Here is a 25,213-nt window from a genome sequence, read left to right as displayed (position 1 = left end):
ACTTTAAATTCTTGAATGTTCATCATTAAAATAGCTTCAGTCCGCTGCAATGTGCAGCCTTTAGATTGATGATTCCTTGACATTTCGTTTGACCTCGTACTAGTAATTTTGATAAATATGATATCACAGGCCTATTTATAAACACGGCCTACAGTGTGCTATCATTTTGTCATTCATACTACAAGGCGAGTAAAACAAAAAGAAACCCAATAAGCACTTTCAAAATCTACGATATAAAAACCCAATTCATAAGCTTCCTTTTAGTACAAGAATCATTCAAATCACTCGTGTACTTTTCAAGTTACGGAATTTTAAACACAACCACAGTTTTAAAGTTCTGTCCACGGATCACAAAAAAAGAGTGCGTTCTTTGCTTTCAGTTTCAGCAAAATGAAAACAATTCACTAACAGCTTTCATGTGAATTGTTTTCGTTTTAATTTGGGTTTCGGGTTTTTTTTTTTTTTTTTTTTGCTCACCCTGTATACTAAATAACTTTTTCTTATAATGTTAAAAAGGTGAGAGACTTCTCCTGTGAAGATTTCATGTATTAAATTAACGTGTTAGTGCGTACTTAACTATTTTTGTTAAGCTGCGTGATAGCAGCTCAACAAATCACCATGTTTCTCTGTTTATAGTCCGTTAAATAGCAACAAACGTTGACATTATTGCTCCTCATTTTTGACCGATTTCAACCAGACTTTGTCAAAAGTATCAGTACATGGGCCCATATTAGGCCTATGTAACGTAAACTGGGGACAAAACTTATTTTGTTTTACTCAAAACAACTCCTTCACGTGATCCTTGCATGAACACGAATTCGTTGGCCCGCAGCTTCCGAGATATTTCCGATAGAGCTTGTTTTACTCTAAATCTATGTTAGAATAGCTATGTGTTATATAATTTATATATATAAGCTATTATACTTAATATAAGCTATTATACTTAAACAAACTTTTACAACTTGCGCTCTGCAGGTCTAGTATTTGTTCCTATAAACTGTTTGCCTTCAACTTTGTCTAAGTAGCCTGGAGTATATTGTTTGCGTAGCTTTGTGAGATAATGTTAGTGATTTAGTTACCCATATAGTTTGATAACTCAGATGTATTGACATGTATATAAAACAAACAGGCCCGTATTATCCAATGGGCACAGTAGGCACTGTGCCTATAGGGCCTGCGAAAAATTCGGGGCCTACGAAACATATCACCCGTGTGTCAACAGGCTTTTCGAGCCACAGTTTGGACTGGTTTGCTTAGCATCAACATGAAATTGTTGATTTTTGTTTTTAAATCGATGCTACGTTTTAGTGGGTTTTTTCACTGGTATAAATGCGAAGTGAATTGACGTCATTAACAATTTCCAGCCAAATTTGCCGGAGTTGACATGAAATGTGTTCAATTTCTGCAAAATCGCAGAGGGAGAACTTGCCCTGCCGTCACCCCGCCGTCACGAATTCATTTTCGCGTTCGCTAACTCGTTAAATATGAACCAGCCGTCGACTAGTGATTGGATCGTCTCCCTCGTGTTTAAAAGGTTTGAGATAGCGGCTTCACCGCCCGCTTTGCCTCGCCTTTCGCCCGGGCCACTAAGCGCGATCGATTGTTTTTATTACGCGAACGCGAAAATCATCAGAATTGCGAAACTAATATGACGTCATGAAACATTCGGTGCAAAATCGATGGAGTTGGAAATTAATACGCTCAACTTTTGCGAAACCGCAGCGTGCAAAACTCCCCGTGATTTCGCTGTCCGTATAGCCTGGTTTGCGATATTTTTTCTGTAGGCCTACGCATACATTCGTTATGGGCGTATTTTGAAGTACGTTGAGTTGCAAATCAGGTTTTAGGACTTTATTTTTCCTTGAAAAAATCTTGCAAACCACATATTGGTGAACCAAAAATGTTCCAAATGACTAACAAACCTTTTTGAGAGAGAAAAAATGAAGTAAAGAGAAGACATTTAAAAAGAACATCCATTGGGAATCGAACTGACATCATCGGATTTGTAATCCAATATAGTATCCATGGGGTCCACTCATAAGTCCGACGCTCATAAGTCCGACAAAATCGCTTCCCCCAACCAAATAAAGGCCGACGCCTCATAGGTCCAACGCCTCATAGGTCCGACGCCTCGTAGTTCCGACAAATTAAACGCCTCGTTTTTCCGACGTCGGACTTATGAGGCGTCGTTATGATACGGCTCCGTATCCATGACACTACGGCAGTGTCTCGATCGATCCAGCTATGCCTCCAGCATAATTCTATAGTAGAGAGCATGTGGTATGGAAAAAATCGTGCCCGGTTCATACTCTGCGCGAAGCGAACTCGAATTAACTTTGTGGCAAGTATTCACGCTGCGAATTCGTAAAAATTGAACATTTAACTCGGGCGAATTTCGCAAAGAATTCAAGACGTCAAATTCGCATCGCGTTCGCATGAAGTACAGGCATGAACCGGGGTTGATTATTAAGCTACAGTGAACGGCGCATCACGGTGTCCAGTCCTCCCTAGGCCGAGCTCCTAAACCCCTCCTTCCATGCAGGCATGCAACTTGGAATTAGCAAACAAAAAGGAAACAGGACTTGGTATTTAGTACTTTTAATTTTTAATGGCATATTAAAGTGTGAGGTGAAAGAAAGTGGGAATCAGCTGATCGATCCGAGGAAAAGTGCATGCCTGTTCCTATTGTTGGTTTTGTAGAGACTACACACTGGCGGCGGCGTAGGTTGGGATGGGATGCGCGCGAGTAAGCCCCCATACAAAAAAAATTGGCAACCAGAGAAAAGCACAGTCGTATCATCATAAAATGACTTTTTCAACCTCAAGCAGACTTCACAGTTTTGTTAAAACTTGAAAAATTTTCTTGGGGAAGAAATTGCAATTTTCGTACGCGTTTTACAATTGGTGCTGTGCGAATCAGGGCAATATTGTGCGTTCACGGTACATCGTGGTCATGATCGCCATTTTATTTTCGGGTTACGTTCTGTTGCAACCATCGGCATTTTTACTCCCAAATTTCCCTCAAAAAATGCAAAACCTTATGCCCTCTATCTATGAATATGGAGGTAGAATTAGATGACATATATTTTGTTCTTTATGTCTACAACTAGTTTGGTAAGTCAAACAAATTAAAAGTGTTATTTGTCTTCTATTATTGGGAACAGGCAATACACACTACACGATCGCCTAAATGGCCTAAAATACTAAAGCCTCCCCCTCTTCATTTTGCAGAAGACGGGTGTACCCTTCAGCATGGATGGAATTGCCCCCCCCCCCCCCCGCCCCCAGGATTAAAACACCGCGTGCTGGGGGTGCATGACCGTAACAAAACTGGTTGGCCTGCACATCCAGGACGGAATCCGTCAGTTATGTTGTCGTATATATACAGTTTTTACAGGTACTTTTCAAAAGCCTACTACATGATCGGTTTGTACTCTAAAGTAAATGCAGGACTATATCAAACATTACAAGTCATACTAATGTACATGTATATTGACAACTTGGCATATAGGCCACACGTATCCGGATCCCGTGCAGGCCTACATGTACATGTACATCTAGAACATGTGTAGAACTACTACAAGCCGCATATTTCACCGAGTTACACGGGCCCATTTCGATCGCACGCGCGGCCCAACATGGAGCTATGGTATTATTTTAAAATACTCAACCTACACAAATAGGAGACCAACGGCTGTGATGATCAGAAGCCATGTTGATGTGCTAAATAGAGGCGGTTGCCAGCCCTCCCCAACTGCAGGTGTTGCCGAGTCTGCCGCGTCCATGTTTGTTGTTATAATTGCCAGTTGTAGCACGCTGCCTGCTGCGCTGGTGCATGTAGAGTGTACTACCGTAGTTTGGGATATGTTAGAGCATGTTACAGCGACTGGAACATAACAGTGACCGCATGCGCTGAATTGGTCTTTGCTCCAGTCGTCTTCGCGCCTTCACGGCTTCGCGGCACGCGGCTTTGCAGCCTGATCTGACGGCCTTGGCGGGTGGCTATAATTTTGATATATGAGACTAGAAAGCGTATAATCGGTTGTAAAAATATGCCACGTTGGATACAATCGCGTAGGATCTTAATCTCTTGTGTAACACTGATTACAATTATGGATGAGTCATACGGTGATAAACTCGTCCAACATGAAGGCTTCGCAACTGATGGCTTTGGCGGGGGGGGGGGGGGGGGGCTACAATGTTGATGTATGAGACTATATAGAAATCGAATAGTCGGTTGTACAAATGTACATTTGCCACGTTGGATAAATCGCGTTGGATGTTAATCTCTTGCGTAACACTGATTGCAATAATGGATCAAAATGAGTCATACGGAGATAAACTCGTCCAACATGGAGCGGCAAACTGCTTGGGGTTAATTGCTGATCGAGTCATGGGGGGGGGGGGGGGTGCGTGGGATTGCCTATACTGACCCATCGCGATAGAATCGAGTTAGAATCACGTCAATGCAGCTTGAAACCTGCAAAACCTGCAGCTGAAATATTCTCCAATTACATGATCACAATACTACCGTTACACATTTTAGTGAATTAAGTGAATTAACAATTCGCTTAATATCTGTTCCTTTTAAAATTGCAACGATGGGGTCCCATGGGATTCTGATGAGACCACATGGAAAACCCATGCATGGGGTCATCAAGAACACCATGTATTAAGTTAAAATGATCACCATGTGAGATTGTATGCTCATGATCATGGAAAACCCATGGGAACACCATGGAGATTGCATGGACAACATGGGAACACCATGGGAATTTATGAGCTCCATGGGAGCACCATGGGGATTTTATGGACATCATGGGAACACTATGGGAAATTATGAACACCATGGAAACACAATGGGAATTTTATGGACACCATGGGAACACATGGGGATTTCATGGACATCAAACCATGGGAAAACTACCCCAACCAGAGTTCCGTGATGCATGTGCTCTATACCTATATTAGTGAATAGCACACACAGGGTTAAAACGCAATCATAGAAAGTTGTTGCTGACAAATACCAAGTGGAGCAATTTTGAGTCTTTTGAGAAATGATAGGAAACCATTCATGAGAAAAGATCCGTATCAAATTTCCCATGGGAAAAAAAACCCATGGGAAAAATCCCATGCTGCATGGTGACCAATTCACCGTCCCATGGGAAAATTCGCTCTCGCACGAAAAATACAGGAATAACACAAAAACGCCCAGTTTTGAAAGGATAGTTGTGTGGATGTTTATATCCTACTTTAAAATGTTATTTCCGATTAACATCATTTCGTTCAAAGCGCGTTTTGTAGCCCAATTGGGCGCGCTGTTCCAGGACCTAGTGTCCCTTTAAATGTAGGCCTATAGTGCATAAAAAAATTATAAAATAAAAAAACCAACAAAAACATGGTGTCTGCTTTTTTACCTTCAAATTAAAAACAAATGATTCTACTATAGAAATAACTGAATTTGTTGATTTCTTGTCTTTTCTGACATTTATTCACAACAATGAAATAGTTGTTTGCCCGATACCACCCTGCGTTTAATTTGTAACTCAACCTAAGCGAATCTCTAATTTCGTTTTGTGTATTTGGAAGTGCAAATTAAAATAAGCTCATCTAGTATAAAATGTAACACTACTGTTTCACAAAATACCCATTACCTAGCATAGCCGATATTTTTTCCAAATACATGTATCTTAAAAATATCACAGATTGTTTTTACAATTGAAGAGTTCCAAAATGCAATCAACACCATTTTTCTTCCCATCCCGCTCTCGTGGCTGCCAATAGTCCATTTCGAATGCTGTTATATGCTTCGACACAACCTAAGAACACAATCAGGCAAATTATGATTTTAGGAAACGATTACTGTACAGTATTGTTTTTATTATTAAAGGTTTTATAACCGTGTTTTTTACCTTTATTGTAGTAACTTACAGTAGTAGAGCCATTTTAGAAGCAAAGATTTGTATTCAATAAAAAAAAAAATTAAAAAAACGGTGTCATTTGATTTACATGACTGTGATTCGTAATGGTTTTTCAAACTTACCTATAGCTAGTCAAGATTACTTATAAATTTTGCTTCTTGAAATTCCAGATCTAGAATTTAAGCACGACTTAAGTTGGTGTGCTGGGTTTACACGATGGTAGAGCTATTGGTCGGTTTTCCTCAACCCAGGTTGGATGAACAGATCAGTGCCACAAGACGAGTTTCACTGTGCCCACCCCACGGGGATCGGAAAATACGCCCCTTTTTGGACAGATTATAAATCAAATTAGGTTTCGCCCTTCAATGACGTATAAACACTCTCAGTGTGTTACCTCCCGAGTGAAAGTTGGAAAAATCACCCGGGTGGGACTCGAACCGACCTCCTGCTTTCTAGAGCAGATGTCTTACCACTTGACCACCGAGCTAACGGGATCGGTTGACCGGTTTAAATCTGATGTACATAGCAATTCCATCTTACAAACAATTCATCTTATGATTAGTACAGATTATAATAAATTGTAAAGCCTAATGTACCTAAAGAAAAAAACAGCATTGACAGAGTTACAATTCCATTAACATAATTTCCATCTCTAAAATTTAATATAAACATGATACAAGATGTTCCAATTAAAATGGCGGTTCAACAAATTTTCACATTTTGTTAGTGATTCGATGCTACTTAAGCTTCCATTCGTTTACAATTAACACAACACAACAAACAACTTTTAAGCATCCAGTCTTATGATGCAAAAAGCAAAGTGCTTGATGTTGTAAAATAGATTCTCATGAGTATACACAGCCACTCGAAAAACAGGTCAGGAACAAAATCCAACAGAAAAAAATTCTACGAACCCCAAAGACTTAAAGGAATATGATTTTTATGACTTAAATACATTAAAACAGCTCTCTTGCCATGACTTTCCACCTCCTTTGTAGCAGTAACAGGGAGAAATTTCAACATTTTAGTTTTTATGCTAAAGAAAATGTCCATCTTCATGAGCCAAAGTGTGATGTCATTCAAGGCAGAACAATAGTGCATCTGTAGCTCTGTGTATCAATATAGATCAAACTTTTCTTCATTTACTTGTTTATCATGCCAAACGGCTTGTTTGGACAATAGTAATGGCCAATATTTACTCAAAACTATTTTTTTGTACTGTTAATATGCAGTTTTGACCAGGCGTACCATGTGTGACAAAAGCAAAATAGCGCCCTCTTAACATGTATTGATGAAAGGATCTCCTAATAATTCAAAAATTACTACTTTCTTGTCGCTTGTAATGAAAGCAAGTATTATTATCTTGTATGTATTGTTGCAACACGTAGTCTAGTAATGCGCATGAAAACAAGATGAGCTAAATTTCCACTGCATGTTTCCTTAAAAACAAATCATTGCATTGATTCAATGACAAAGATTCAAAAGCTATCGATGCTCACTAATCAGATTCCAGCCATGATACTTCAGAAAATGTCTAATTTGACCAAATAGCTGGTGATCATTGACTCAGGAATTACGTGGGACGTGTCATCATATCAGGTTAGAATTCCGGCTCTGACGTGATCTTCGAATGCTGAGCGTCTAGCCTTTTATAAGGTCCCTAGGATCGAGGAACAGCCGACAGTTTGAAACCGTTGGCTGGAGCCAGGAATCCAAACTTGCCGAGGACTGGCGGAATCTAATTATAAAAGATCAAAATAATTTTCCAGTTACCCCAATGCACATCACCACATGCAGCATACAAATATGATTTTTAAAAAAATGATTTTTTTTTTCGTGTAACCCCAGCTCAGCAGAGTGTAGGCCGGAGAACGCGCATGCGCCGATGATCTTAACCGCGCATAATTATTATGTATCAATATATCAGCTGATTTTACCGATGATAATGATATAAGTTAAAGTTACAAAACCAAGAAAAAGTCCAGTAACTCATACTCAAAGCATTTGACTTGCACTAGAATATACCAGGATGTGCATTCGTGCAGGACATACAGTTGGGCTGTATACAATTACAGACTGACGACCTGGCCACTTGAATGATGGCAGGGAACTTTAATATATAGCTTTTGTGATGCTTGTAGCGCACCTTAGGGGCCATTCAGAATTTTCAGTGTTTAAAATTTCGACTGTTTTTCCAAATTGTGGGTGGGTGGGTCAAGCTAAAGAAATGAAAATCGAAATTCACTTTTCATGTAAAAAGAGCCAAAAAAAATTGATCTTTTGACTTGCCTGAACTACGCGCAAGCGTTCCGATATTGCGATGCATGTTTCTTTTCAAACGTCGTCCCCTGTATGTTCTGTACATTTTTTTCCCGAAAGGACATGCAACCCGCACAGGCTCGCCAGTGGGATGTAATGATGTACATGCAAGTTCATGTACATGTACATGTTTTGTTTTTCTATTAATCGAAATTAGGGGTGGTTGGGTGGGTCAAAATAATTTGGAAAAAAAGTCGAAATTTTAAAACATTGAACATTCTGAATGGCCCCTGAAGTATGACAGCTGTGGTTCTGTACACATGTGCTCTGTGTGCATGTCTACAGTTAAAGAGCTGGCCGTATTCTGACGCCGTGTCTGAGGCATTGAGGTGTTAAACCACACTGATACATGTGTTCCTATTCTACGAGAGTGACTTTCTAATTAGGCAACAAATAAACTACAGGTTGCGACGCTTGTGAATTAGGCAACAAATATAACTTGTTCTCACTGTCAGAGCTTTCCTCGACAGTATTATGCTTCTTAAGACTGTCATGATCAGTCTGGTTCCAAGCCTTCTTCAACTTACCTCAGTCTCTTCACAAGTCTCCAGGCGGAAGTTCTGCAGCATCCGAACCAATCCCATTTTAGTCTGTTCAACAAGGCAAATCAAAATACGAATTAAGCACTGGTGTGCACCGGAATTGTGACAGTTTTAAAAGACAATGACCTATTATTTGTGAACGCGGATCCACTCCTCAACCAAGAAAAAACAAGAAAGGAGGCCAAAATTGAAAAACATGATAATTCGAATAGGCCTATTTTGTTTATAAAAGAAAATGTTTAGTGGGTGCAGTATACAAAGTAGTCGTTCGCACAACAACATTTTAAATTTTACTACTAGGCCGCCAAAATGTAAGAAAATGCAATTTTTCCAGAGCGCGTTATGGTAAAAGTCGACATTCGCGCACCAGTCTTTCTGCACCAAACTACAAGGACTCAAATCCTTCGATTCACAATGCCTGCACAAGTCTTCCACATGAATGTTGTGTGGGATCGCACGTAGACAATGAAAACGGTAAATTGTAGGAACAAGAAATAAGGCAAGGAGGCCAACGTTCAGCTTGAAAGTGACCTTTTCTTGGCAATGCTTGATGACGTACAATGATTAACTCCAATTTCTAATTAGCCTGACAACTAACCTGCAGCAGTGCGAAGCGCATTCCAATACAGTTGCGTGGGCCGGCACCAAATGGAATCCAAGCACATGGATGGCGCTTCTCACGTTGCTCTGGTGTGAACCTGTGAAAAAACAATAATCAATTCGTTTTCAAGTTAGATCAATTTACTATCAGATAACATAGCAATCGGGAAAAGCTTCGGTAACATTATTTTAAACAAATCTTATCATCAAGGGAAATTCATAATACCTTGATCAGTATTTTGGCCGGGGTTCGCCACTAATAAGCCGAGGATGGAGCTTACAGCAGCAGGAAAAAAGAACTCGAGACAGATAGGCCTAAGTGAAGGTTGCAACGTCAATAATTCTTTGACTGATATTGAGCCAAAACAAATGGCATTAGCAAAAGCAGGTTAGGCCCTCGTAGCCAAAGGTTTAAATGCTGTATGACGCTTCCGACTGCTTCCCAGTCTAGTGATACTTTCGAAGCAACATTTCCTGCTCAATGAAATGGTTTCCGCGGCCACAGCTCAGAAAAAGGTACATGTAGGCCTAGCTGTGTGTAGGTGCAAGGGTAGTAGCCATCAAGGTTACCAAATATCCTGCCAATTTACGCCAAAGAAGGCTGATTTAATGTATAAGTAAAGTCTGCCAATTATAGCCCATCAGGCCGGCGTTTCCTCTGGTTTCCTTGGCATGAAACGACTGATAATATTTCAGATATGGGATGCTAGTCCATGGCAGGTTACTTCCCAGCTAATGCTGGTACCCATTTATACGTTTGGGTGGATAGGGGCAAGTGGGGGTGAAGCTTGCCAAGGACGCAACATCTTTTCTCTTGGACATAGATCATAAGTCTTATTGTATTATTAGATCCAAACGTACATTACTTTTGTTCATTACATGTTCGATATATAATGATTTTGTTTTCTTCCTGTGTACTTATTTTCTTTAATTATCGACTTATTTTCCAAAAGGAGTATGGAATAAATGTCTACTTGGATCTTGAATCTTGAATCTATGGTGCGCAGCTGGATTTGAACCCCTGACCCTTTTGTCATGAGCCACGAACCATAAACCACTAGGCCACACAAAATGTTCAGTAACATGACGAAATAGCTGATATATTGCTAACCATTGTAACCACATTGCGAAAGAGAAAACTAATAGCCCTAATGACGTCACGCTTCATTAAGATGTGCACTTTCTTGTAGGAGCTAGGTGGGGACTAGAGTCAACAAACTCCCAAAAGAAATCGCAGCTCAAGTAAACAAAGCCTGAACGTCACTATGACTCAGGTCTATAAAAGTTGCTAGGATGGGTTAAAATCGTCGTTTGCATATTAAATGCAAAGGATCGATCAATCGTCTCTGAGCACCTGTCTCAAATGAGTCGGATGACGAGTACTTATACCGAGGTTAGAAAACAGCAAACTAGGTCCGAGCTCTCGGCAGTGTGCGACACCATTACAAGCCCACCACAAATCGAGTCATGAGTGAATTGCAAGTCTTTTCACAAGTCAATTCAGAGGTAATAAACAATTACGTACAGGAATGCCTTTGTTCCATAGCTCGGAACTTGATTTGGGTCTGGTTGACTTCAATGTATGTGATTGACTTTGACCATGATAATGACAGGGACAAAAGATTGGATGTACATACCTGTCGGGGTCGAATTTGTCCGGGTCTTCCCACAGCTCCGGATCATGATGGATCTGCCAGACTGAGATGACGATCTCCATGCCTTCAGGAATGGTGTATCCTTGATACTGGTAGTCCCGACTGGCCTCACGGGCCGTACTGTTGATCAGCCATAACAACAAACCTGACAGTTAGTCACTGTCGATATATGTACTTTTTTTAAGCCACAGTCGTAGATGGCACACGTTGTGACTGAAAGCCGTTTACACTCCTGCTATCTAAACAGTCACAGACAGTCACAAAATCAATCCTCTTCCATAATATAGTCACCAACAGGCAGATCATATTTCAAGCAAGAACTGTGACTAGTCAAATTCAGTCAACAGACAAAAGCAAACAAGTGGTAGGCACAGCTGGCTTATCAATCACCTACAGTCAATGCATAGCTGTATCAAGTTACGTAAACAGTCACAGCCAGTCAATCCTGCTTTATGTATAGGCTGGGAACTCTTAACTGCATGTTGAAAACAGTCTCTTATTTATTTTGACTGAAATGACAACTTGACACAGAATGTATGTAAGCATATTTTTTTGGAGGGTTTTCAGGGAAAAAAGATTAGCCAAGTTTGAAATTACGACGCAACTATTAAAACAAACAATACACAAAACACTGGACCGAAAAATTAGCGAATGTACAACCCCTATGGGTGTTTAATATGCAATTTGGACTGGAAAAGACTTTTGCCAGCAAGGATTGATATCATTGAGGATCAAAAGTTGTTATTGCATGCAAATTCCGCTTTAACTGTTTAACAAAAGAAATGTCAATAGGGTTGGCTTGGGCAGTGCTAAACAAGGGTTAGTGTTAACAAAGGGAACTGCAGTACAGAAAGGCTGGACAGCTAGGGTGGGGCACGGTGGCACAGAAAAGGGTACACGAAAACAGTGTAAGGCCGGGAACAACATACGAAACAAGTGACGCACGAATTACTTAATAATAGCCAAAAACGTTGATTAAGTTTGTGCAAAAAACCTAAACGATATTGTAGCTATACGCACAGGATGGCGGGAGGGTACACTCGGAGCGTCTCACATATGACCTGGTCCAGATAGGTCATCTTGGTGATATTCTCATAGGTGACATCATCGCGTCCGGGGGCCAGGGTGTCAATCTCGTTCACCAACTTGTCCTGAACTTCCGGGTTGGTTGCCAGGAGGTAGGAGGCGAAGCCCAGCGTGGTGCTGGAGGTCTCAAAGCCGGCGAGGAAGAAGACCAATCCCTGTCCGAGACGAACCCCCCAAGAAAAGGAAAAAGCTCATCAAGCTTTCAATTCAATGACAAAGGTAATAGATGAACAAAACATTAATCTCTGCAACATGATAATCTATTACTTGATGAAACTGTACGACCGAGACGAGTTAGAATGGAAATTCAGTCAGTCAAATTAAGAGAGTTTTAAAAGAAAATTGCTACACTCTATCTATTCCTGAACATCTAATCACCAGTGTCAGTCGAACAAAGTGAACGTTAATCTTGGAAAATAAGAGTAGGCGCTTCCTCGAATAACTTTCGGGAAACTTAAGTTAAAATGCCTTGCGCGTAGGGTGCTGATTAGTTTCCCCATCCCTTCTTGATATACTATGCGCTCACTTGTGATTTGAGTTCATCCATCGTCAGGGATTTCTTGCTCATGTGCTTGCGGTGCTCCTCTTCCAACTTCTCTTCCTCGGTCGCCTGTTCTTTGTCTTCAGCCGTCAAGTCGGATTTCTTGTGGGCGTCTAACATCAGCTGCAGGAAATCCAATCTCTGCAATACGGATCAATAATAGATGTCGCCACCGGGTAGAACTACGCAATGAAACAAACCTTTCTGAACAGACAGACGGATGCTTTCGAGTCTATCTACCACAATTCACAAGCGAATCACAACAACTTTATACAGGGTGAGTTCACAAGTCCAGTCACACGGGTACAAGGAATGAAAAACATAAACAGGGATAGGCCTACTTTGTCTATCATCATTTGAATATATATTCCGTGAATTGACTTGTGTTTGAACGACTTGTGACATACTTCCGAGGGAGTATCGTTTGCCATTTCTCACCGAAGGATGCTCTATTTTTTTTTTAATAATGTACCGGTAGAAATTGTATTCATGCATCAAGTGCCGCTTGAATGGCATCTAGGTTCCTATACTTCGTGAGGCTCATGGTATGTTACCGTATGCATCATTCGCAAAAGTCGAAAATATTGATATGAGCTCATTTCAACTTTTGATGATTAGCCGTTAAATATTATAACATTCGTGCCGTCTTGGAGTTTGTGTGCTACGTTTGGCTCTTATCACTGATGATATCGAGAGAAATTTGTATAGAACTAATATCACGTCCTACATAACAGAGAGACTTCAAATATGTACTACATTAAAATAAAGGAGTCTGCCGATTATTGTAGTTAATAATTTGTAACAAGATGTTCAGGAATAAAAGGAATGAAGGTGAAGTCCCTGAATGGATATGAATGGGCCGATGGGACATTATACCCGCTCCGCTCCACTTCTCCGGAGTTCCACTGCCTGGTCCATGATGTTCTCAAAGAAATTCATAGTTGACCGTCTGAAGGTAGTCGCACCGAAATAGTTCAGCACGGGAGCCAGGAATGGTAAAAACACTACAGGAAAACAAAAACAGTATGCAGATGATGCAATCATACTGCCCAGCAGTGCTTGCCGTTTGGGCTGGTGATTACTCAATGAGAAAGCAAATGCAATTTGCGAATTTATGAAGTCACGGCAAGTATTTGCGTTGTGAATTTGCAAAAGTTAAAACACATTACTCCGGTGAATTTCGCAGCGAATGCTTTCCGACGTTTTTCTCTTCGCGTTCGCATCCACATTCGAAGTATGAAGCGGCCTTTCGGCGTTCCTCATCGATTGTTTCACGGCGGAAATCGCCATCTTTGGCCTTTTTTTTGTGACGTCACTAAAAAAAAATAGATTCGTGGTTTTTTTTGTTGGGGGGGGGGGGGAGAAATGGCCCCACTGCCCCCACCCCTTGGATCCGCCCTTAGACCTCGGGCTCACCGCACACCCTCCGCCCCCGACTTCGGCAGTAACCTGTCTGGGTCCGCCCATGAATTGACAAATTATGTAGAGAGACCATGTTTTTATCGCGAGAGGGGCACTGTTGCTTTTGATGACCAGCTCAGTGAGCATTTTTTTTGGGTGAGGAGGAGTACTTTTACTATAATTTTTTTTAAAAGGCTGGTTTTCCATGACAGGGGCACAATTTTAATGTTGCGAGCCGGGCAGTAATAAAATTGTGCATTCGAGGGGCACTGTCATTTACATCTCGAGAAGTTATCGCGAGATGCACTATTGTTTTGATGGCCAATTTTCCATCTGGAGAGGGGCACAATTTGATTATTGCCACAGGGGTATTTGTCCTTTCGAGGGGTAGTTTTCCATCTCGAGAAGGTGCACAATCTTGTTAATGCGAGAGGGGCATTTGTGTTTTGAGGGGCAGTTTTCCATAACAACAGAGGAGACAATTTTATTTATAGTGCGATCGTATGCTTTCATGTGTGCGTTTGAGGGGCAATTTTGTTTTTATTTCGAGGGGGCAAATTAATAACCACGAGAGGGGCACTTTTCTTGGCCGTGAAAAATCTGGGGGGGGGGCAAGTGCCCCTCCTGCTCCCCCCCCCCCCCCCAGGTCGGCTTGCTTACAAATTCAAGACACAGTTTCGTGGAGCTACTGAGTATGCAGATAACATTACCAATGCTCGAAAATTCTATATCATCCGATATGTTTTTGGATAGCTTTTTTTTTGTCTAGCAAATATTTCCTGTTAAAGGGAATGCACAACATTGGCTTTTGCTGCAATTTTCAGAATTAAGTACATTTGGAGGATTTATATGTTTTAGCAAATATTGTTAAACTGACTTGTTTTACGTTTTTGGCTTGTAGATGCTGGAAAAAACCCCCAAAAACAGTAATATTCTTGTAGTCTGGTTCCCTGACCCCACTTAGACTTTGGGGAATTGTACGGTCAGAGTATCAATTTAGCTGGCTTGTACCCGTTCACAGGTGAGTAATCAATTGCAAAGAAAATGTGGAATAACTAAATATAAGAAATATGGAGTAGTTTTTGAAAATAGCCAGTTTTCTCCAGCGCTGGTCGGCCGACCAGCGTTGGAAAAATACAATATTTCTTGAAAATGTCAGCACACCAGGAGCCACAATTTTACAGGATGTTTTAGACTGTCATTCCCTAACAATCCAGTAAGGTATTTCGTGATAATTGGATCATTTCGTTTTTTGATGTTTGCAAATGTTGTATCTTCCCTTTAAGCAGTATATCTGTGCTTCACAACTCTATTAGTCACAGAACTGACGTACAATACTATTAATTTTGCAAATACAGTTACGTCCTCATTATCTGGCACTGTATTGGCGTAGATTGTACTTACCTATAACGAAGATCGTGAAGTTAAATTTAAAATTGAATATGTCTTTGGCGTTGAAGAGAAAGGGATCGTTTTCAGTTTCCTGCGAGTTGAGAGTCAGACCGAAAGCGCAGTTGCCGATAGCATCAATCAGATATCCACCATATATACTGGAACGAAGGAGAGCCCAATAAACCCACAGTAAGTTAGTGACGAATAAAAAGAGCCCTTGCATTGTGCGCCCTCAGTGGGGACGGGCCTTTGTTCCTCAGTCTGTGATCCGCATGAATAGATTTGAAAATTACTTTCATTGTCACTGCATTTCAATTTAAAACCGCCTCCTCCGCGCACAGGGTCTATTGACCTGAGCTGTGTCACTGTCATACTGCGTTCCTAGCGTTTGGGTTATTTTTACCCCAGCGTGATTTGGGAACTTAAGACAAAATGGTCTCAAACATTCCCAAATTAAACTTCACTTTAATAAAACTCACTAGACTTTCATGTAGAGAGTTGGTTTAAAGAGACAAGAATTGATCCAAAATGTACAAAAAGTATAGACAAGAAACCAAAAGTGAGTGTCAGGACATGAAGGAAGTACTTTGGCCCAGCTACACTAAGGAGAAAATTGATTTTTCTTATTGTCTTTGACAAAGGTACCTGGGGAAAAATCATTATTTATACATACATAAATACCGTACATTCATTTATGTGATTCTAGAACAGTCAACTTACTCTTTCATCTGTAAACTCTTGCCTTCTTCGTGGTGTTTAGCAACTTTCCTGATCATAGGATCGAGGCAATCGTTGATGAGTGGCGCCATCTGAACAGGACAAAGCAAAGATCATCACGCACTTTTTACAAATCTCTAAGAGAGTTCACAAAACATCTGTTTGACAGAGTGTGGTAATCTCGCAACAAACTAGATGTTCGCGTTTGTCAAGTACAAACGCAGAGTGGTGGGGCAAGCAACTATTTTATTAAAACCTGCCTAGTTTTGGATATTTTTATGTCAGAACAAAGGATCACGAAAATAATGTAACCTTTCCAGTACAAACAATTATTTTGTTTAGACATATACAACTTTATGTATATTAAAATATACTAGTCTGGTTCACAAGTGATAGTCAATGTGTCACTGAAGAACGAAGATGACTCTAGTCTGGTCCTCACCGGGCCAGAAATACTCAACTTTTGACCCGACAACTTACCAGCTTCATCTTGGAGCCGCTGAATGTTGGACTGAGGATTCCCCGCACGTCCTTCCAATGGTCATCTCTCAGGTCAGGCAAAGCCTTGTGAAATGGCTTGTTGTCAATCGGCTGCCTCTGATGTGCCAACAAATAATAAGTATACCTGTTAATGATGGTACCTTAGGGAGACACCGGACATTAGGAAGACATTTCAATGTCTCCGTAATGTCACAGCTCCTATATTTGGAGGCAACATTTTGCTTGATCGATTGCTTGTCGTCCAATTCATATACCGAAATTCGTGGGGGTAGGATAAGGTAAAATTGGGATTATGTGACATTAAAGACGGAAAGGTTGGGCGCACAAGTCTTTGGGAACGTCTCCCAAATTACACATTTCCCGTAATTAGTAATATGGAAGTAATTTCCGTGCTTGAAATTTCGACAAATTGCAGGGCGTACAGACGAGTTTCGAAGCAAGTACGGGACCCGGCCTCAGCGTTCCCCTCATGCATTGAATCGAGGAGTTACCAAAACAAATGTTCATAAGGAAAATTTGGTGTGGGATATGGCATTTTTAACACCTGAGGGACGCATATATAGCACCTTAGGCTAAGCCGGAGTGCTATGTACCACGAGGTGGTTAAAACGCCACATCACATGCAGCAGCATAAACAATAATTGTGCAACGCAAGTACATAATTATGAGGTAATTTACATACATACATACACAACGCAGTGTATATGAAGTAAACGGTTATTTTTATGGACTAGATAATGTGGCCGTTCGAGACTAATGAAATTACAGTATCGAAGACACGCTATAACAATGCAATTTGTTATTGAACAACTTTTTTTTAAGTATAAATCCCTAATGGGATTGTGGTTATTTTACAGACATGTCTTTGAAACGAATCACCCACCACGTGTCATAAGGCCAAATAAAAAAACAAAAATTAGCGTCCCCGCCCGCTTCCTTTTTGGAGGCAGCCTCCTTTTTTCCCTTTTTTTTAACCGAAAAAAATGATTAATTTTTAACATTGGCATTATTTTGGCCTCTTCGTCTGTTGCATCTAGCCCATATAAAGCTGACATGCCATTTCCTGTGTCCAAGTGGTGGCCATTTAAAAAAAAAAACTGGCATGCAGCCATTTTGAAAAATCGCCCGGTCTGGCGGCCATTTTGGAGGAAATAATAAAAACATTTTAGACATGGTGGACACAATTGACGGCACTATCTGATTTGGTTTTGAAGTTCGCCAAATTGTAATAGCTAAACCAAATAGCGCCCTTCGATTTTATCTTATCTCCAAAAAAAAGGCACCTTTTTTTCACAATGTTGGTGCAGAAGTGACTTTCTAGTGCGTTTACTCACCCTCCGATTTGTGAAACTGGCAAAATCCTTGATGCACAATAATCGGACCAGATCGACATCTGCAGTCACCACTCCAGGGCGCCAGCCCAGATAAAAACTACAAGAAATAATGTCATATCAACGGGCGATAATATCGAGGAATACATGAAACAAACCAAAGTAAGATTTTTCAATGATATGATACAACTTGTATATTGACAGAAGAGACAATGTTTAAGAGCTATAATTCGGATATATGTGGAAAAGAGGATTCACTTTAAGACTGTTTGGGTTTTGAGAAACTCATATGATCAATCTTCCAAATGTTTGTGTTCATTATTTCATAGGCCGCCTATTGTTTTCAAAGAGGGATTTCTGATGTATGTTTGTTTCTTCATTAAGTCGCCTCGAGTTCATAATAGTGGAGATTGAGGAACCATTATCTACTCGAGAAAAACTTAGAGTTTCTTTCTTTGTTTAAAAAGCTGCACTACCCGTGATACCAACACGTATACGGTCATGAATGTCAGTTGTATATAAGGTACGTGCAGGTAATATGGGACCGTTAAGCTCATTTGCATAATTTGCACAGAGATAGATAAAGTCACACAGAAAAAAAATCATGAACCTGCATTATGCATAACCTACCCGAATAATTTTCCGTAGCGGGCAAAGCACTTCTCATGGTAGCCTTGTATTCCCTGAAACGGTTGCAAATTTTCAACTTCATACTGTTATTGGTTATTACAGTAACCATTTCATTGGGTTTTTTTTCATTCTACCAAGCCCCAAAACTCTTACAAATTGTAGTTGCAATACGCATTGTATTACAACTACAATTTGTAAGAGTTTTGGGGCTTGGTTTTCATATTCCTTGTTCATATCAGAAATCTCTGAAAATGGGCACATAATGCGTCGCTTGCATAATGGCCGGTTTTGCAAAGCGCCCCCCCCCCCCTATTTTGGAATTCCTCATTCAGACCAAGAAGGCACTGCTTTATCATTTCCCATATAATGTTAAGTTGGTCTCTTGTCCCTCATCAATCCTAGTAAAAGGCAAACCAGTTTTATCATTATTCTCTGCAGGCTTTGACATTGAAGTGCATAACTTCACTCACTTCTTTGTTGAAAAAGAAGTCCAGGGTGTTACCGATAAACGGCTTCGAGCTTCCTCCAGGAATACCCAATCTTGCCAGGTAATGATGGCTCCAGTAATCGTAGCTGTCAATAAGGATCAACATGTTGATTTTGTTTTAAATCGATGCTACGATTTAGTGGTTCTTTCACAGGTATAATAAAGGCCGGTTCATAACGCGAAATTCACCGGAGTTGACATGAGATGTGTTCATATTTTTGCAAAATCGCAGCGCGAAAACTTACCCTGACGTCACAAATTCGTTTTGGCGTTTGCTTATTTGTTAAATTTGAACTGGCTGTCGACTCCCCATTGTACATGTAACTGGATCGTCTTTCTCGTGTTTTAAAGCAATATTGGTCAGTAAGTCTGAGATACCGGCTTCATCGTTCACTTCGCCTGTCACCCGGGGCGGGCTCGATCGATTGTAACATAATATTACGCGAATATGCGCAAATAAGAAGCGAATTTGACGTCATGATCGAGACATTCGCAGCAAAATTCGCCGGAGTTGAAATGCGCTCAACTTTTGCAAAACAGCAGTGTGAAAACTTGCCGTGATGTCAATTGAATTCGCGGTCGCATCATCGTTAAAATGTATTGTGCAGCAGCAGGATTCCAATCAAACCAGTCGGTTTGGCGGTTTTGAGACATCATCTCACATTGAAAAAAAAATATATTTTTAATTTTGCCGACGCGCATGGCTACGGCGACGCGCGCGCAGACCAGAAACCAGAGACTTTTCTTTTGACCTTAATAGAAGTGATAGAACTCTGCTTTAGGCTGAAGAAGTCACGATCACCTAATATAAAGCCTTCCTCTACCTTTTTCATATTACCATGGGCGTCAATCGGTGGGAGACGGGGGGGGGGGGCAAGTTGGGGATATCATATCGTTTGTCCCCCCCCCCCTCACAATTTTTTTGTCCCCCTCCAACAAAATAGCCTACATACATAATATGATTCAATAGCTCAGAAACTTAAAAATTATGTTTAAATTATGATCTTTTGCTCACAAAATTCGTTAAAGTGATCAGAAATTGCCTCAGATCGCACCACAGAGCGTCTAGATTCCAAAAAATGTAGGGGCCCTTAGGCGGGCCCCGAACCCCACGCCGTTATGGCTTGGCGCTTCGCATAAGTTCCGGCCAACAAAATGCCCCCCCCCCCCCCACTTTTAAAAAGTGATTGACGCCCTTGCATATTGTACAGAGGCCAGGTGTCCGGTGAAAAAAGACCTGTCCACCCTTTGGGGGCGTGATAGGCTCAGCAGCTGGTTGCCGCACACATACATGGAGGTATAGGATCAGGACGATTTCATTGTATTTAGTACTACAGGTACGTACAGGTGCTTTTTGAATGCCTACATGTATGCCGAGGACATGGGCATATACAATGTATCACACACGCATACAGGTGCGTACTGATGTACTGTATCAAACCATGGAGCTACATGATCAAAGTCATCAAACCAAACAAACATGTATTTGACAACCGGAACCATCAGCTACAATTACACATGCAGGCACTACTATACAAATGAAACTTTGAAAGCCACACGTACACAGGCCCATTTCGATCGCACGCGCGGCCCAACATGGAGCTATCGTATATTTCAAAATATTCAACCTACACAAATAGGAGAACACAGGCTGTGATGATCAGAAGCCATGTTGATGTGCTAAATAGAGGCGGTTGCCAGCCCTCCCCAACTGCAGGTGTTGCCGAGTCTGCCGCGTCCATGTTGTTGTAATAATTGCCAGTTAGTGTAGTGCAGGTCCAAGTACTGCAACTGACCTACGTACATGTATACTGTAGGACTGTTCGTGTTGATGCTCCGATTGTAGTCAGTTCAGATATAATGTAGCCTTTCGTCAAGGCCGCCATCGTGGCTTAACGCCATTATTATTTGCATTATTAAACTGAACTGGAACGGAGAGCATAGGCTAGATTGGTCTTCGCTCCAGTCGTTTGGCCATTTTGCAGCTTCGCAGCTGACCGTCTTGGCGAAAGGCTATTATATTGATGTATGAGACTAGAAAGAGTATACATGTAATCGGTTGTACAATATGCCACGTTGGACATTGGATATTAATCTCTTGGGTAAACTGCATGATGGATCGAAATGATGCAATGATGCAATGATGGATCAAAATGAGTCATACGACGTGATAAATTCGGCCAACATTTTTTTTTTTTTTTTTTTTTGGGGGGGGGGGACACCGTGGGATTAAGGATTACATCATATTGACTCAATCGTCCACGCACATGACGTTACTGGTCTACACAATTTTGTCCGCAAAACGTGTCTGAATCGCGATCATCGAAAACTTTACTTTGATTAATAAGTTCAAGCCTAAGGGTCGTTGCTCACTAAAAGTGCAACTACCGTATACGCGTACACTTTAATGTATTTATAAATCAAGTGAACAATTCGCTTATAATCTCTGTTCCTTTTAAAACCATTATTCTCTTGGGAAAAACGTATTATACCTTATTTCCAACTTCAACAAAAATGGATCTCTAGAATTTCTTCAACATGGGCATATCTTCTAAGCTTCCGAATTGCCAAATGCCTTCAAGAAGTTAGAATTTTAAAACTGTAGGCCTATATAAGCCTATATCTACAGTTATAATTTTTACTATCATTTGATATTTGTCGGCCATAATAATACCAAAAATACGTATAGTATGTTCTATGATACAAATCCTCATATTTTGGAGTATCATACAAACAAATATTGTTAAAACGTAAGTATAAACTTCGGTAGGCTAAATTTCCAAAGCCTTCGCACGGCCTACGTTTATACGGTGCTCAGTTTTATTATACTTTAAATTCTTGAATGTTCATCATTAAAATAGCTTCAGTCCGCTCAGAGGCGTAGCCACGGGGGGGGGGGGGGGGGGGGGGTGGTGCGTGGGGGGGGGGGCGACAGCCCCCCATGAAACCTTGTCGCCCCCCAGTTGCCCCCCCCACCCCCCCACTGAGATTTTTGAGTTTGACATGTCCCCCCCCCCCTTTTTGAAGGGTGGGGGACACAATATCAAATGCCCCCCCCCCCCGATTTTTGTACTCGTGTCTCATTTACAGGGCCCTATTATGTACTACAATGTATCTTTTGCTTAGAAAATATTTAAAGTGGTGAGAAATTGCCTCAGATAGCACCACAGAGCATTTAGAATTCAAAAATTTTCGGGGCCCTTAAGCGGGCCCCGAACCCCACGCCTATAGCTCAGAATTCTGGTAGCTGATTCAATGACTCCAACCCCGAAAACAATGTTCAAAAAATTTCTTATGCCTTTAGCTGAGAAAACCTCGAAAATTATGTTTAAATTATTAGCTTTTGTGCTAAAATAATTATTGGTTAAAGTGGTAAGAAATTGCCTCAGATCACACCACAGAGCATCGAGAATCCAATTTTTTTCGGGGCCCTTAAGCGGGCCCCGAACCCCACGGCCCACGCCTATAGCTCAGAATACTGATAGCTGATTCAATGACTCCAACCTCGAAAACGATGTTCAAATAATTATCTTTTGCTAAGAAAATATTAGTTAAAGCATGGAGGAAAGTGGTAAGAAATGGCTAGAATCTAGAATCCAATTTGTTTTCGGGGCCCTAAAGCGGGCCCCGAACCCCACGTCTGTAAGGGCTTCGCGCTCGCATCAGTTCTGATCAAGGTATGTCCCCCCCCCCAACTTTTGACAAGCGATTGACGCCCCTGCATGACGCCCCCCATGAAATGTTCCAGCCCCCCCCCCCAGCGCCCCCCCCCCCCCCCCCACTGAAAACTGGCTACGCCACTGAGTCCGCTGCAATGTGCAGCCTTAGTGTAGATTGATGATTACTTGACATTTCTTCGACCTCGTAAATTTTGATAAATATGATATCACAGGCCTATTTATAAACAGGGCCTACAGTGTGCTATCATTTTGTCATTTGTACTACAAGGCGAGTAAAACAAAAAGAAACCCAATTAGCACTTTCAAAATCTAAGATATATAAAAGCCCAATTCATAAGCTTCCTTTTAGTACAAGAATCATTCAAATCACTCGTGCAATTTTCAAGTTACGGAATTTTAAACACAACCACCGTTTTAAGGTTCTGTCCACGGATCACAAAAAAAAGGAGTGCGTTCTTTGCTTTCAGTTTCAGCAAAATGAAAACAATTCACTCACAGGTCTATGTGAATTGTTTTCGTTTTAATTTGGGTTTCTGCTTTTTTTTCCTCACCCTGTATACTAATAACTTTTTCTTATAATGTTAAAAAGGTGAGAGACTTCTCCTGTGAAGATTTCATGAATTAAATTAACGTGCTAGTGCGTACTTAACTATTTTTTTTTAGCTGCGTGATAGCAGCTCAACAAATCACCATGTCTCTCTGTTTTATAGTCCGTTAAATAGCAACAAACGTTGACATTATTGCTCCTCATTTTTGACCGATTTCAACCAGACTTTGTCAAAAGTATCAGTACATGGGCCCATATTAGGCCTATGTAACATAAACTGGGGACAAAACTTATTTTGTTTTACTCAAAACAACTCCTTCACGTGATTCTTGCATGAACACGAATTCGTTGGCCCGCAGCTTCCGAGATATTTCCGATAGAGCTTGTTTTATTCTACATCTATGTTAGAATAGCTATGTGTTATAAAAAAAAAAGCAATTATACTTAATATAAGCTATTATACTTAAACAAACTTTTACAACTTGCGCTCTGCAGGTCTAGTATTTGTTCCTATTAACTGTTTGCCTTCAACTTTGTCTGAGTAGCCTGCAGTATATTGTTTGCGTAGCTTTGTGAGATAATGTTAGTGATTTAGTTACCCATATAGTTTGATAACTCAGATGTATTGACATGTATATAAAACAAACAGGCCCGTATTATCCAATGGGCACAGTAGGCACTGTGCCTATAGGGCCTGCGAAAAAATCGGGGCCTACGAAACATATCACCCGTGTGTCAACAGGCTTTTCGAGCCACAGTTTGGACTGGTTTGCTTAGCATCAACATGAAATTGGTGCCGGTGCTTGTTGTTTGGAGTATAGTGGTGCCTACGAAACACTTCATCTGGCCCTAAAATACGTATTCAAACCTACGAGATTCTATTTGACATACCGCGACGGACGTGACGGAGTTTTGTGACTCTTGAGGGGAAAAAGCCACGCCTGATTCCGATCTATAATCGGTCACATGATGATTATGATCAGTCCTATGATGATGATGTCACAAGTCATGATGATCAGTCATATTATGGGTGCACACCGGTTAATAGGCCTAAATCCATCCGCCGAGCTAATGAATAAAAGTTGTACCCTCAAAATATTCTATATTAGAGAGTTCTAAGCGCCGTAAAATTGGGGAAGTTGAAGAGATATGATAATAAATTCATTAACCTCTGGCCCGGACTTTGAGCTTCCCATTCTGAGCATTTTGGATGCTATTTTGCTCGAAAGTGGCGCTATTTTGCCATGTTGTGGAGGGGTCGTTTATCAAGATGGCTACTTTCCCGCTTAAGGGAAAATAGGGGTCGTCTTTTTTGGGTGAGAATATCTCGAAAAGTCAATCGTCAACCAACCAAAAAAATGGAAAGAAAATGAAAGATGACATGTTGATTATCATTTTTCTGTGCAGCTTGACTACCTGTGAGAGTTCTGAGTAATTTTAAAAGAATTTTGAAGTATGGGCATTTAGCGCTAGTGTCTATGCGAATTTATTTGCAGGGTTACACCCTTATGATACCAAGTCACTATGCCACGGGGAATAGGCACCCAGACTATTGTCAAAAGGAAGGAGGCGACTCTTTTTTTTGGGGGGGGGGTCTCTTAGATGGCGGATTCGACTCTTGTTGATACTAGTTTTTCGTCCAAAGAAGCCGTCACGGCCTTTCCAGCAGACTTTGCAAACATAGCTACCATTTCTTGCTAAAAAAAATAGGAAAATGATTTAAAAAAAAGAGGCGGCCGCGAAAAAGGAAGTGTGGGGGACGGGAATTTGATATATATTTTTTGTTTACTTGGCCTAAGTTTGGCTTCGAATACGCGTGAAAGGAGGCTGCGTATATTTATTACAATAGGGAAAAACAACCTC

At 40.9% G+C, this 25,213-nt stretch overlaps 2 protein-coding genes across 2 annotated transcripts in view; both read right to left on the bottom strand.

Moving 5' to 3' along the window:
- LOC119738799 (cytochrome P450 3A29-like) overlaps positions 1-20,938 on the bottom strand; it is a 36,053-nt gene extending 15,115 nt beyond the window's left edge. Inside the window, exons 1-2 of the mRNA XM_038213760.1 lie at positions 20,866-20,938; positions 3,676-3,785 (exon numbers count right to left, since the gene is read on the bottom strand). Of these exons, the coding sequence (XP_038069688.1) occupies positions 3,676-3,785 (110 nt within the window). The 5' untranslated portion in view covers positions 20,866-20,938. The remainder of the gene's footprint in view (positions 1-3,675; positions 3,786-20,865) is intronic.
- Positions 5,841-20,960, bottom strand: LOC119738800 (cytochrome P450 3A29-like). The gene is made up of 14 exons (XM_038213761.1): positions 20,756-20,960; positions 19,107-19,209; positions 18,637-18,689; positions 18,010-18,106; positions 16,655-16,771; positions 16,178-16,266; positions 15,470-15,615; positions 13,541-13,668; positions 12,650-12,805; positions 12,058-12,278; positions 11,020-11,157; positions 9,381-9,480; positions 8,768-8,830; positions 5,841-7,659 (listed from the first exon to the last, which is right to left on the bottom strand). Exons 1-14 carry the CDS (start codon positions 20,863-20,865, stop codon positions 7,582-7,584), a joined length of 1,599 nt encoding a protein of 532 aa, XP_038069689.1. The 5' UTR covers positions 20,866-20,960; the 3' UTR covers positions 5,841-7,581.
- Between the last annotated feature and the right edge of the window lie 4,253 nt (positions 20,961-25,213).

Source organism: Patiria miniata, unplaced genomic scaffold, assembly GCF_015706575.1.
Source record: "Patiria miniata isolate m_02_andy unplaced genomic scaffold, ASM1570657v1 HiC_scaffold_3, whole genome shotgun sequence".
Lineage (NCBI taxonomy): Eukaryota > Metazoa > Echinodermata > Asteroidea > Valvatida > Asterinidae > Patiria > Patiria miniata.
Note: the sequence above shows the minus strand (reverse complement) of the source record. Positions and strands in the feature narration are given on the sequence as shown.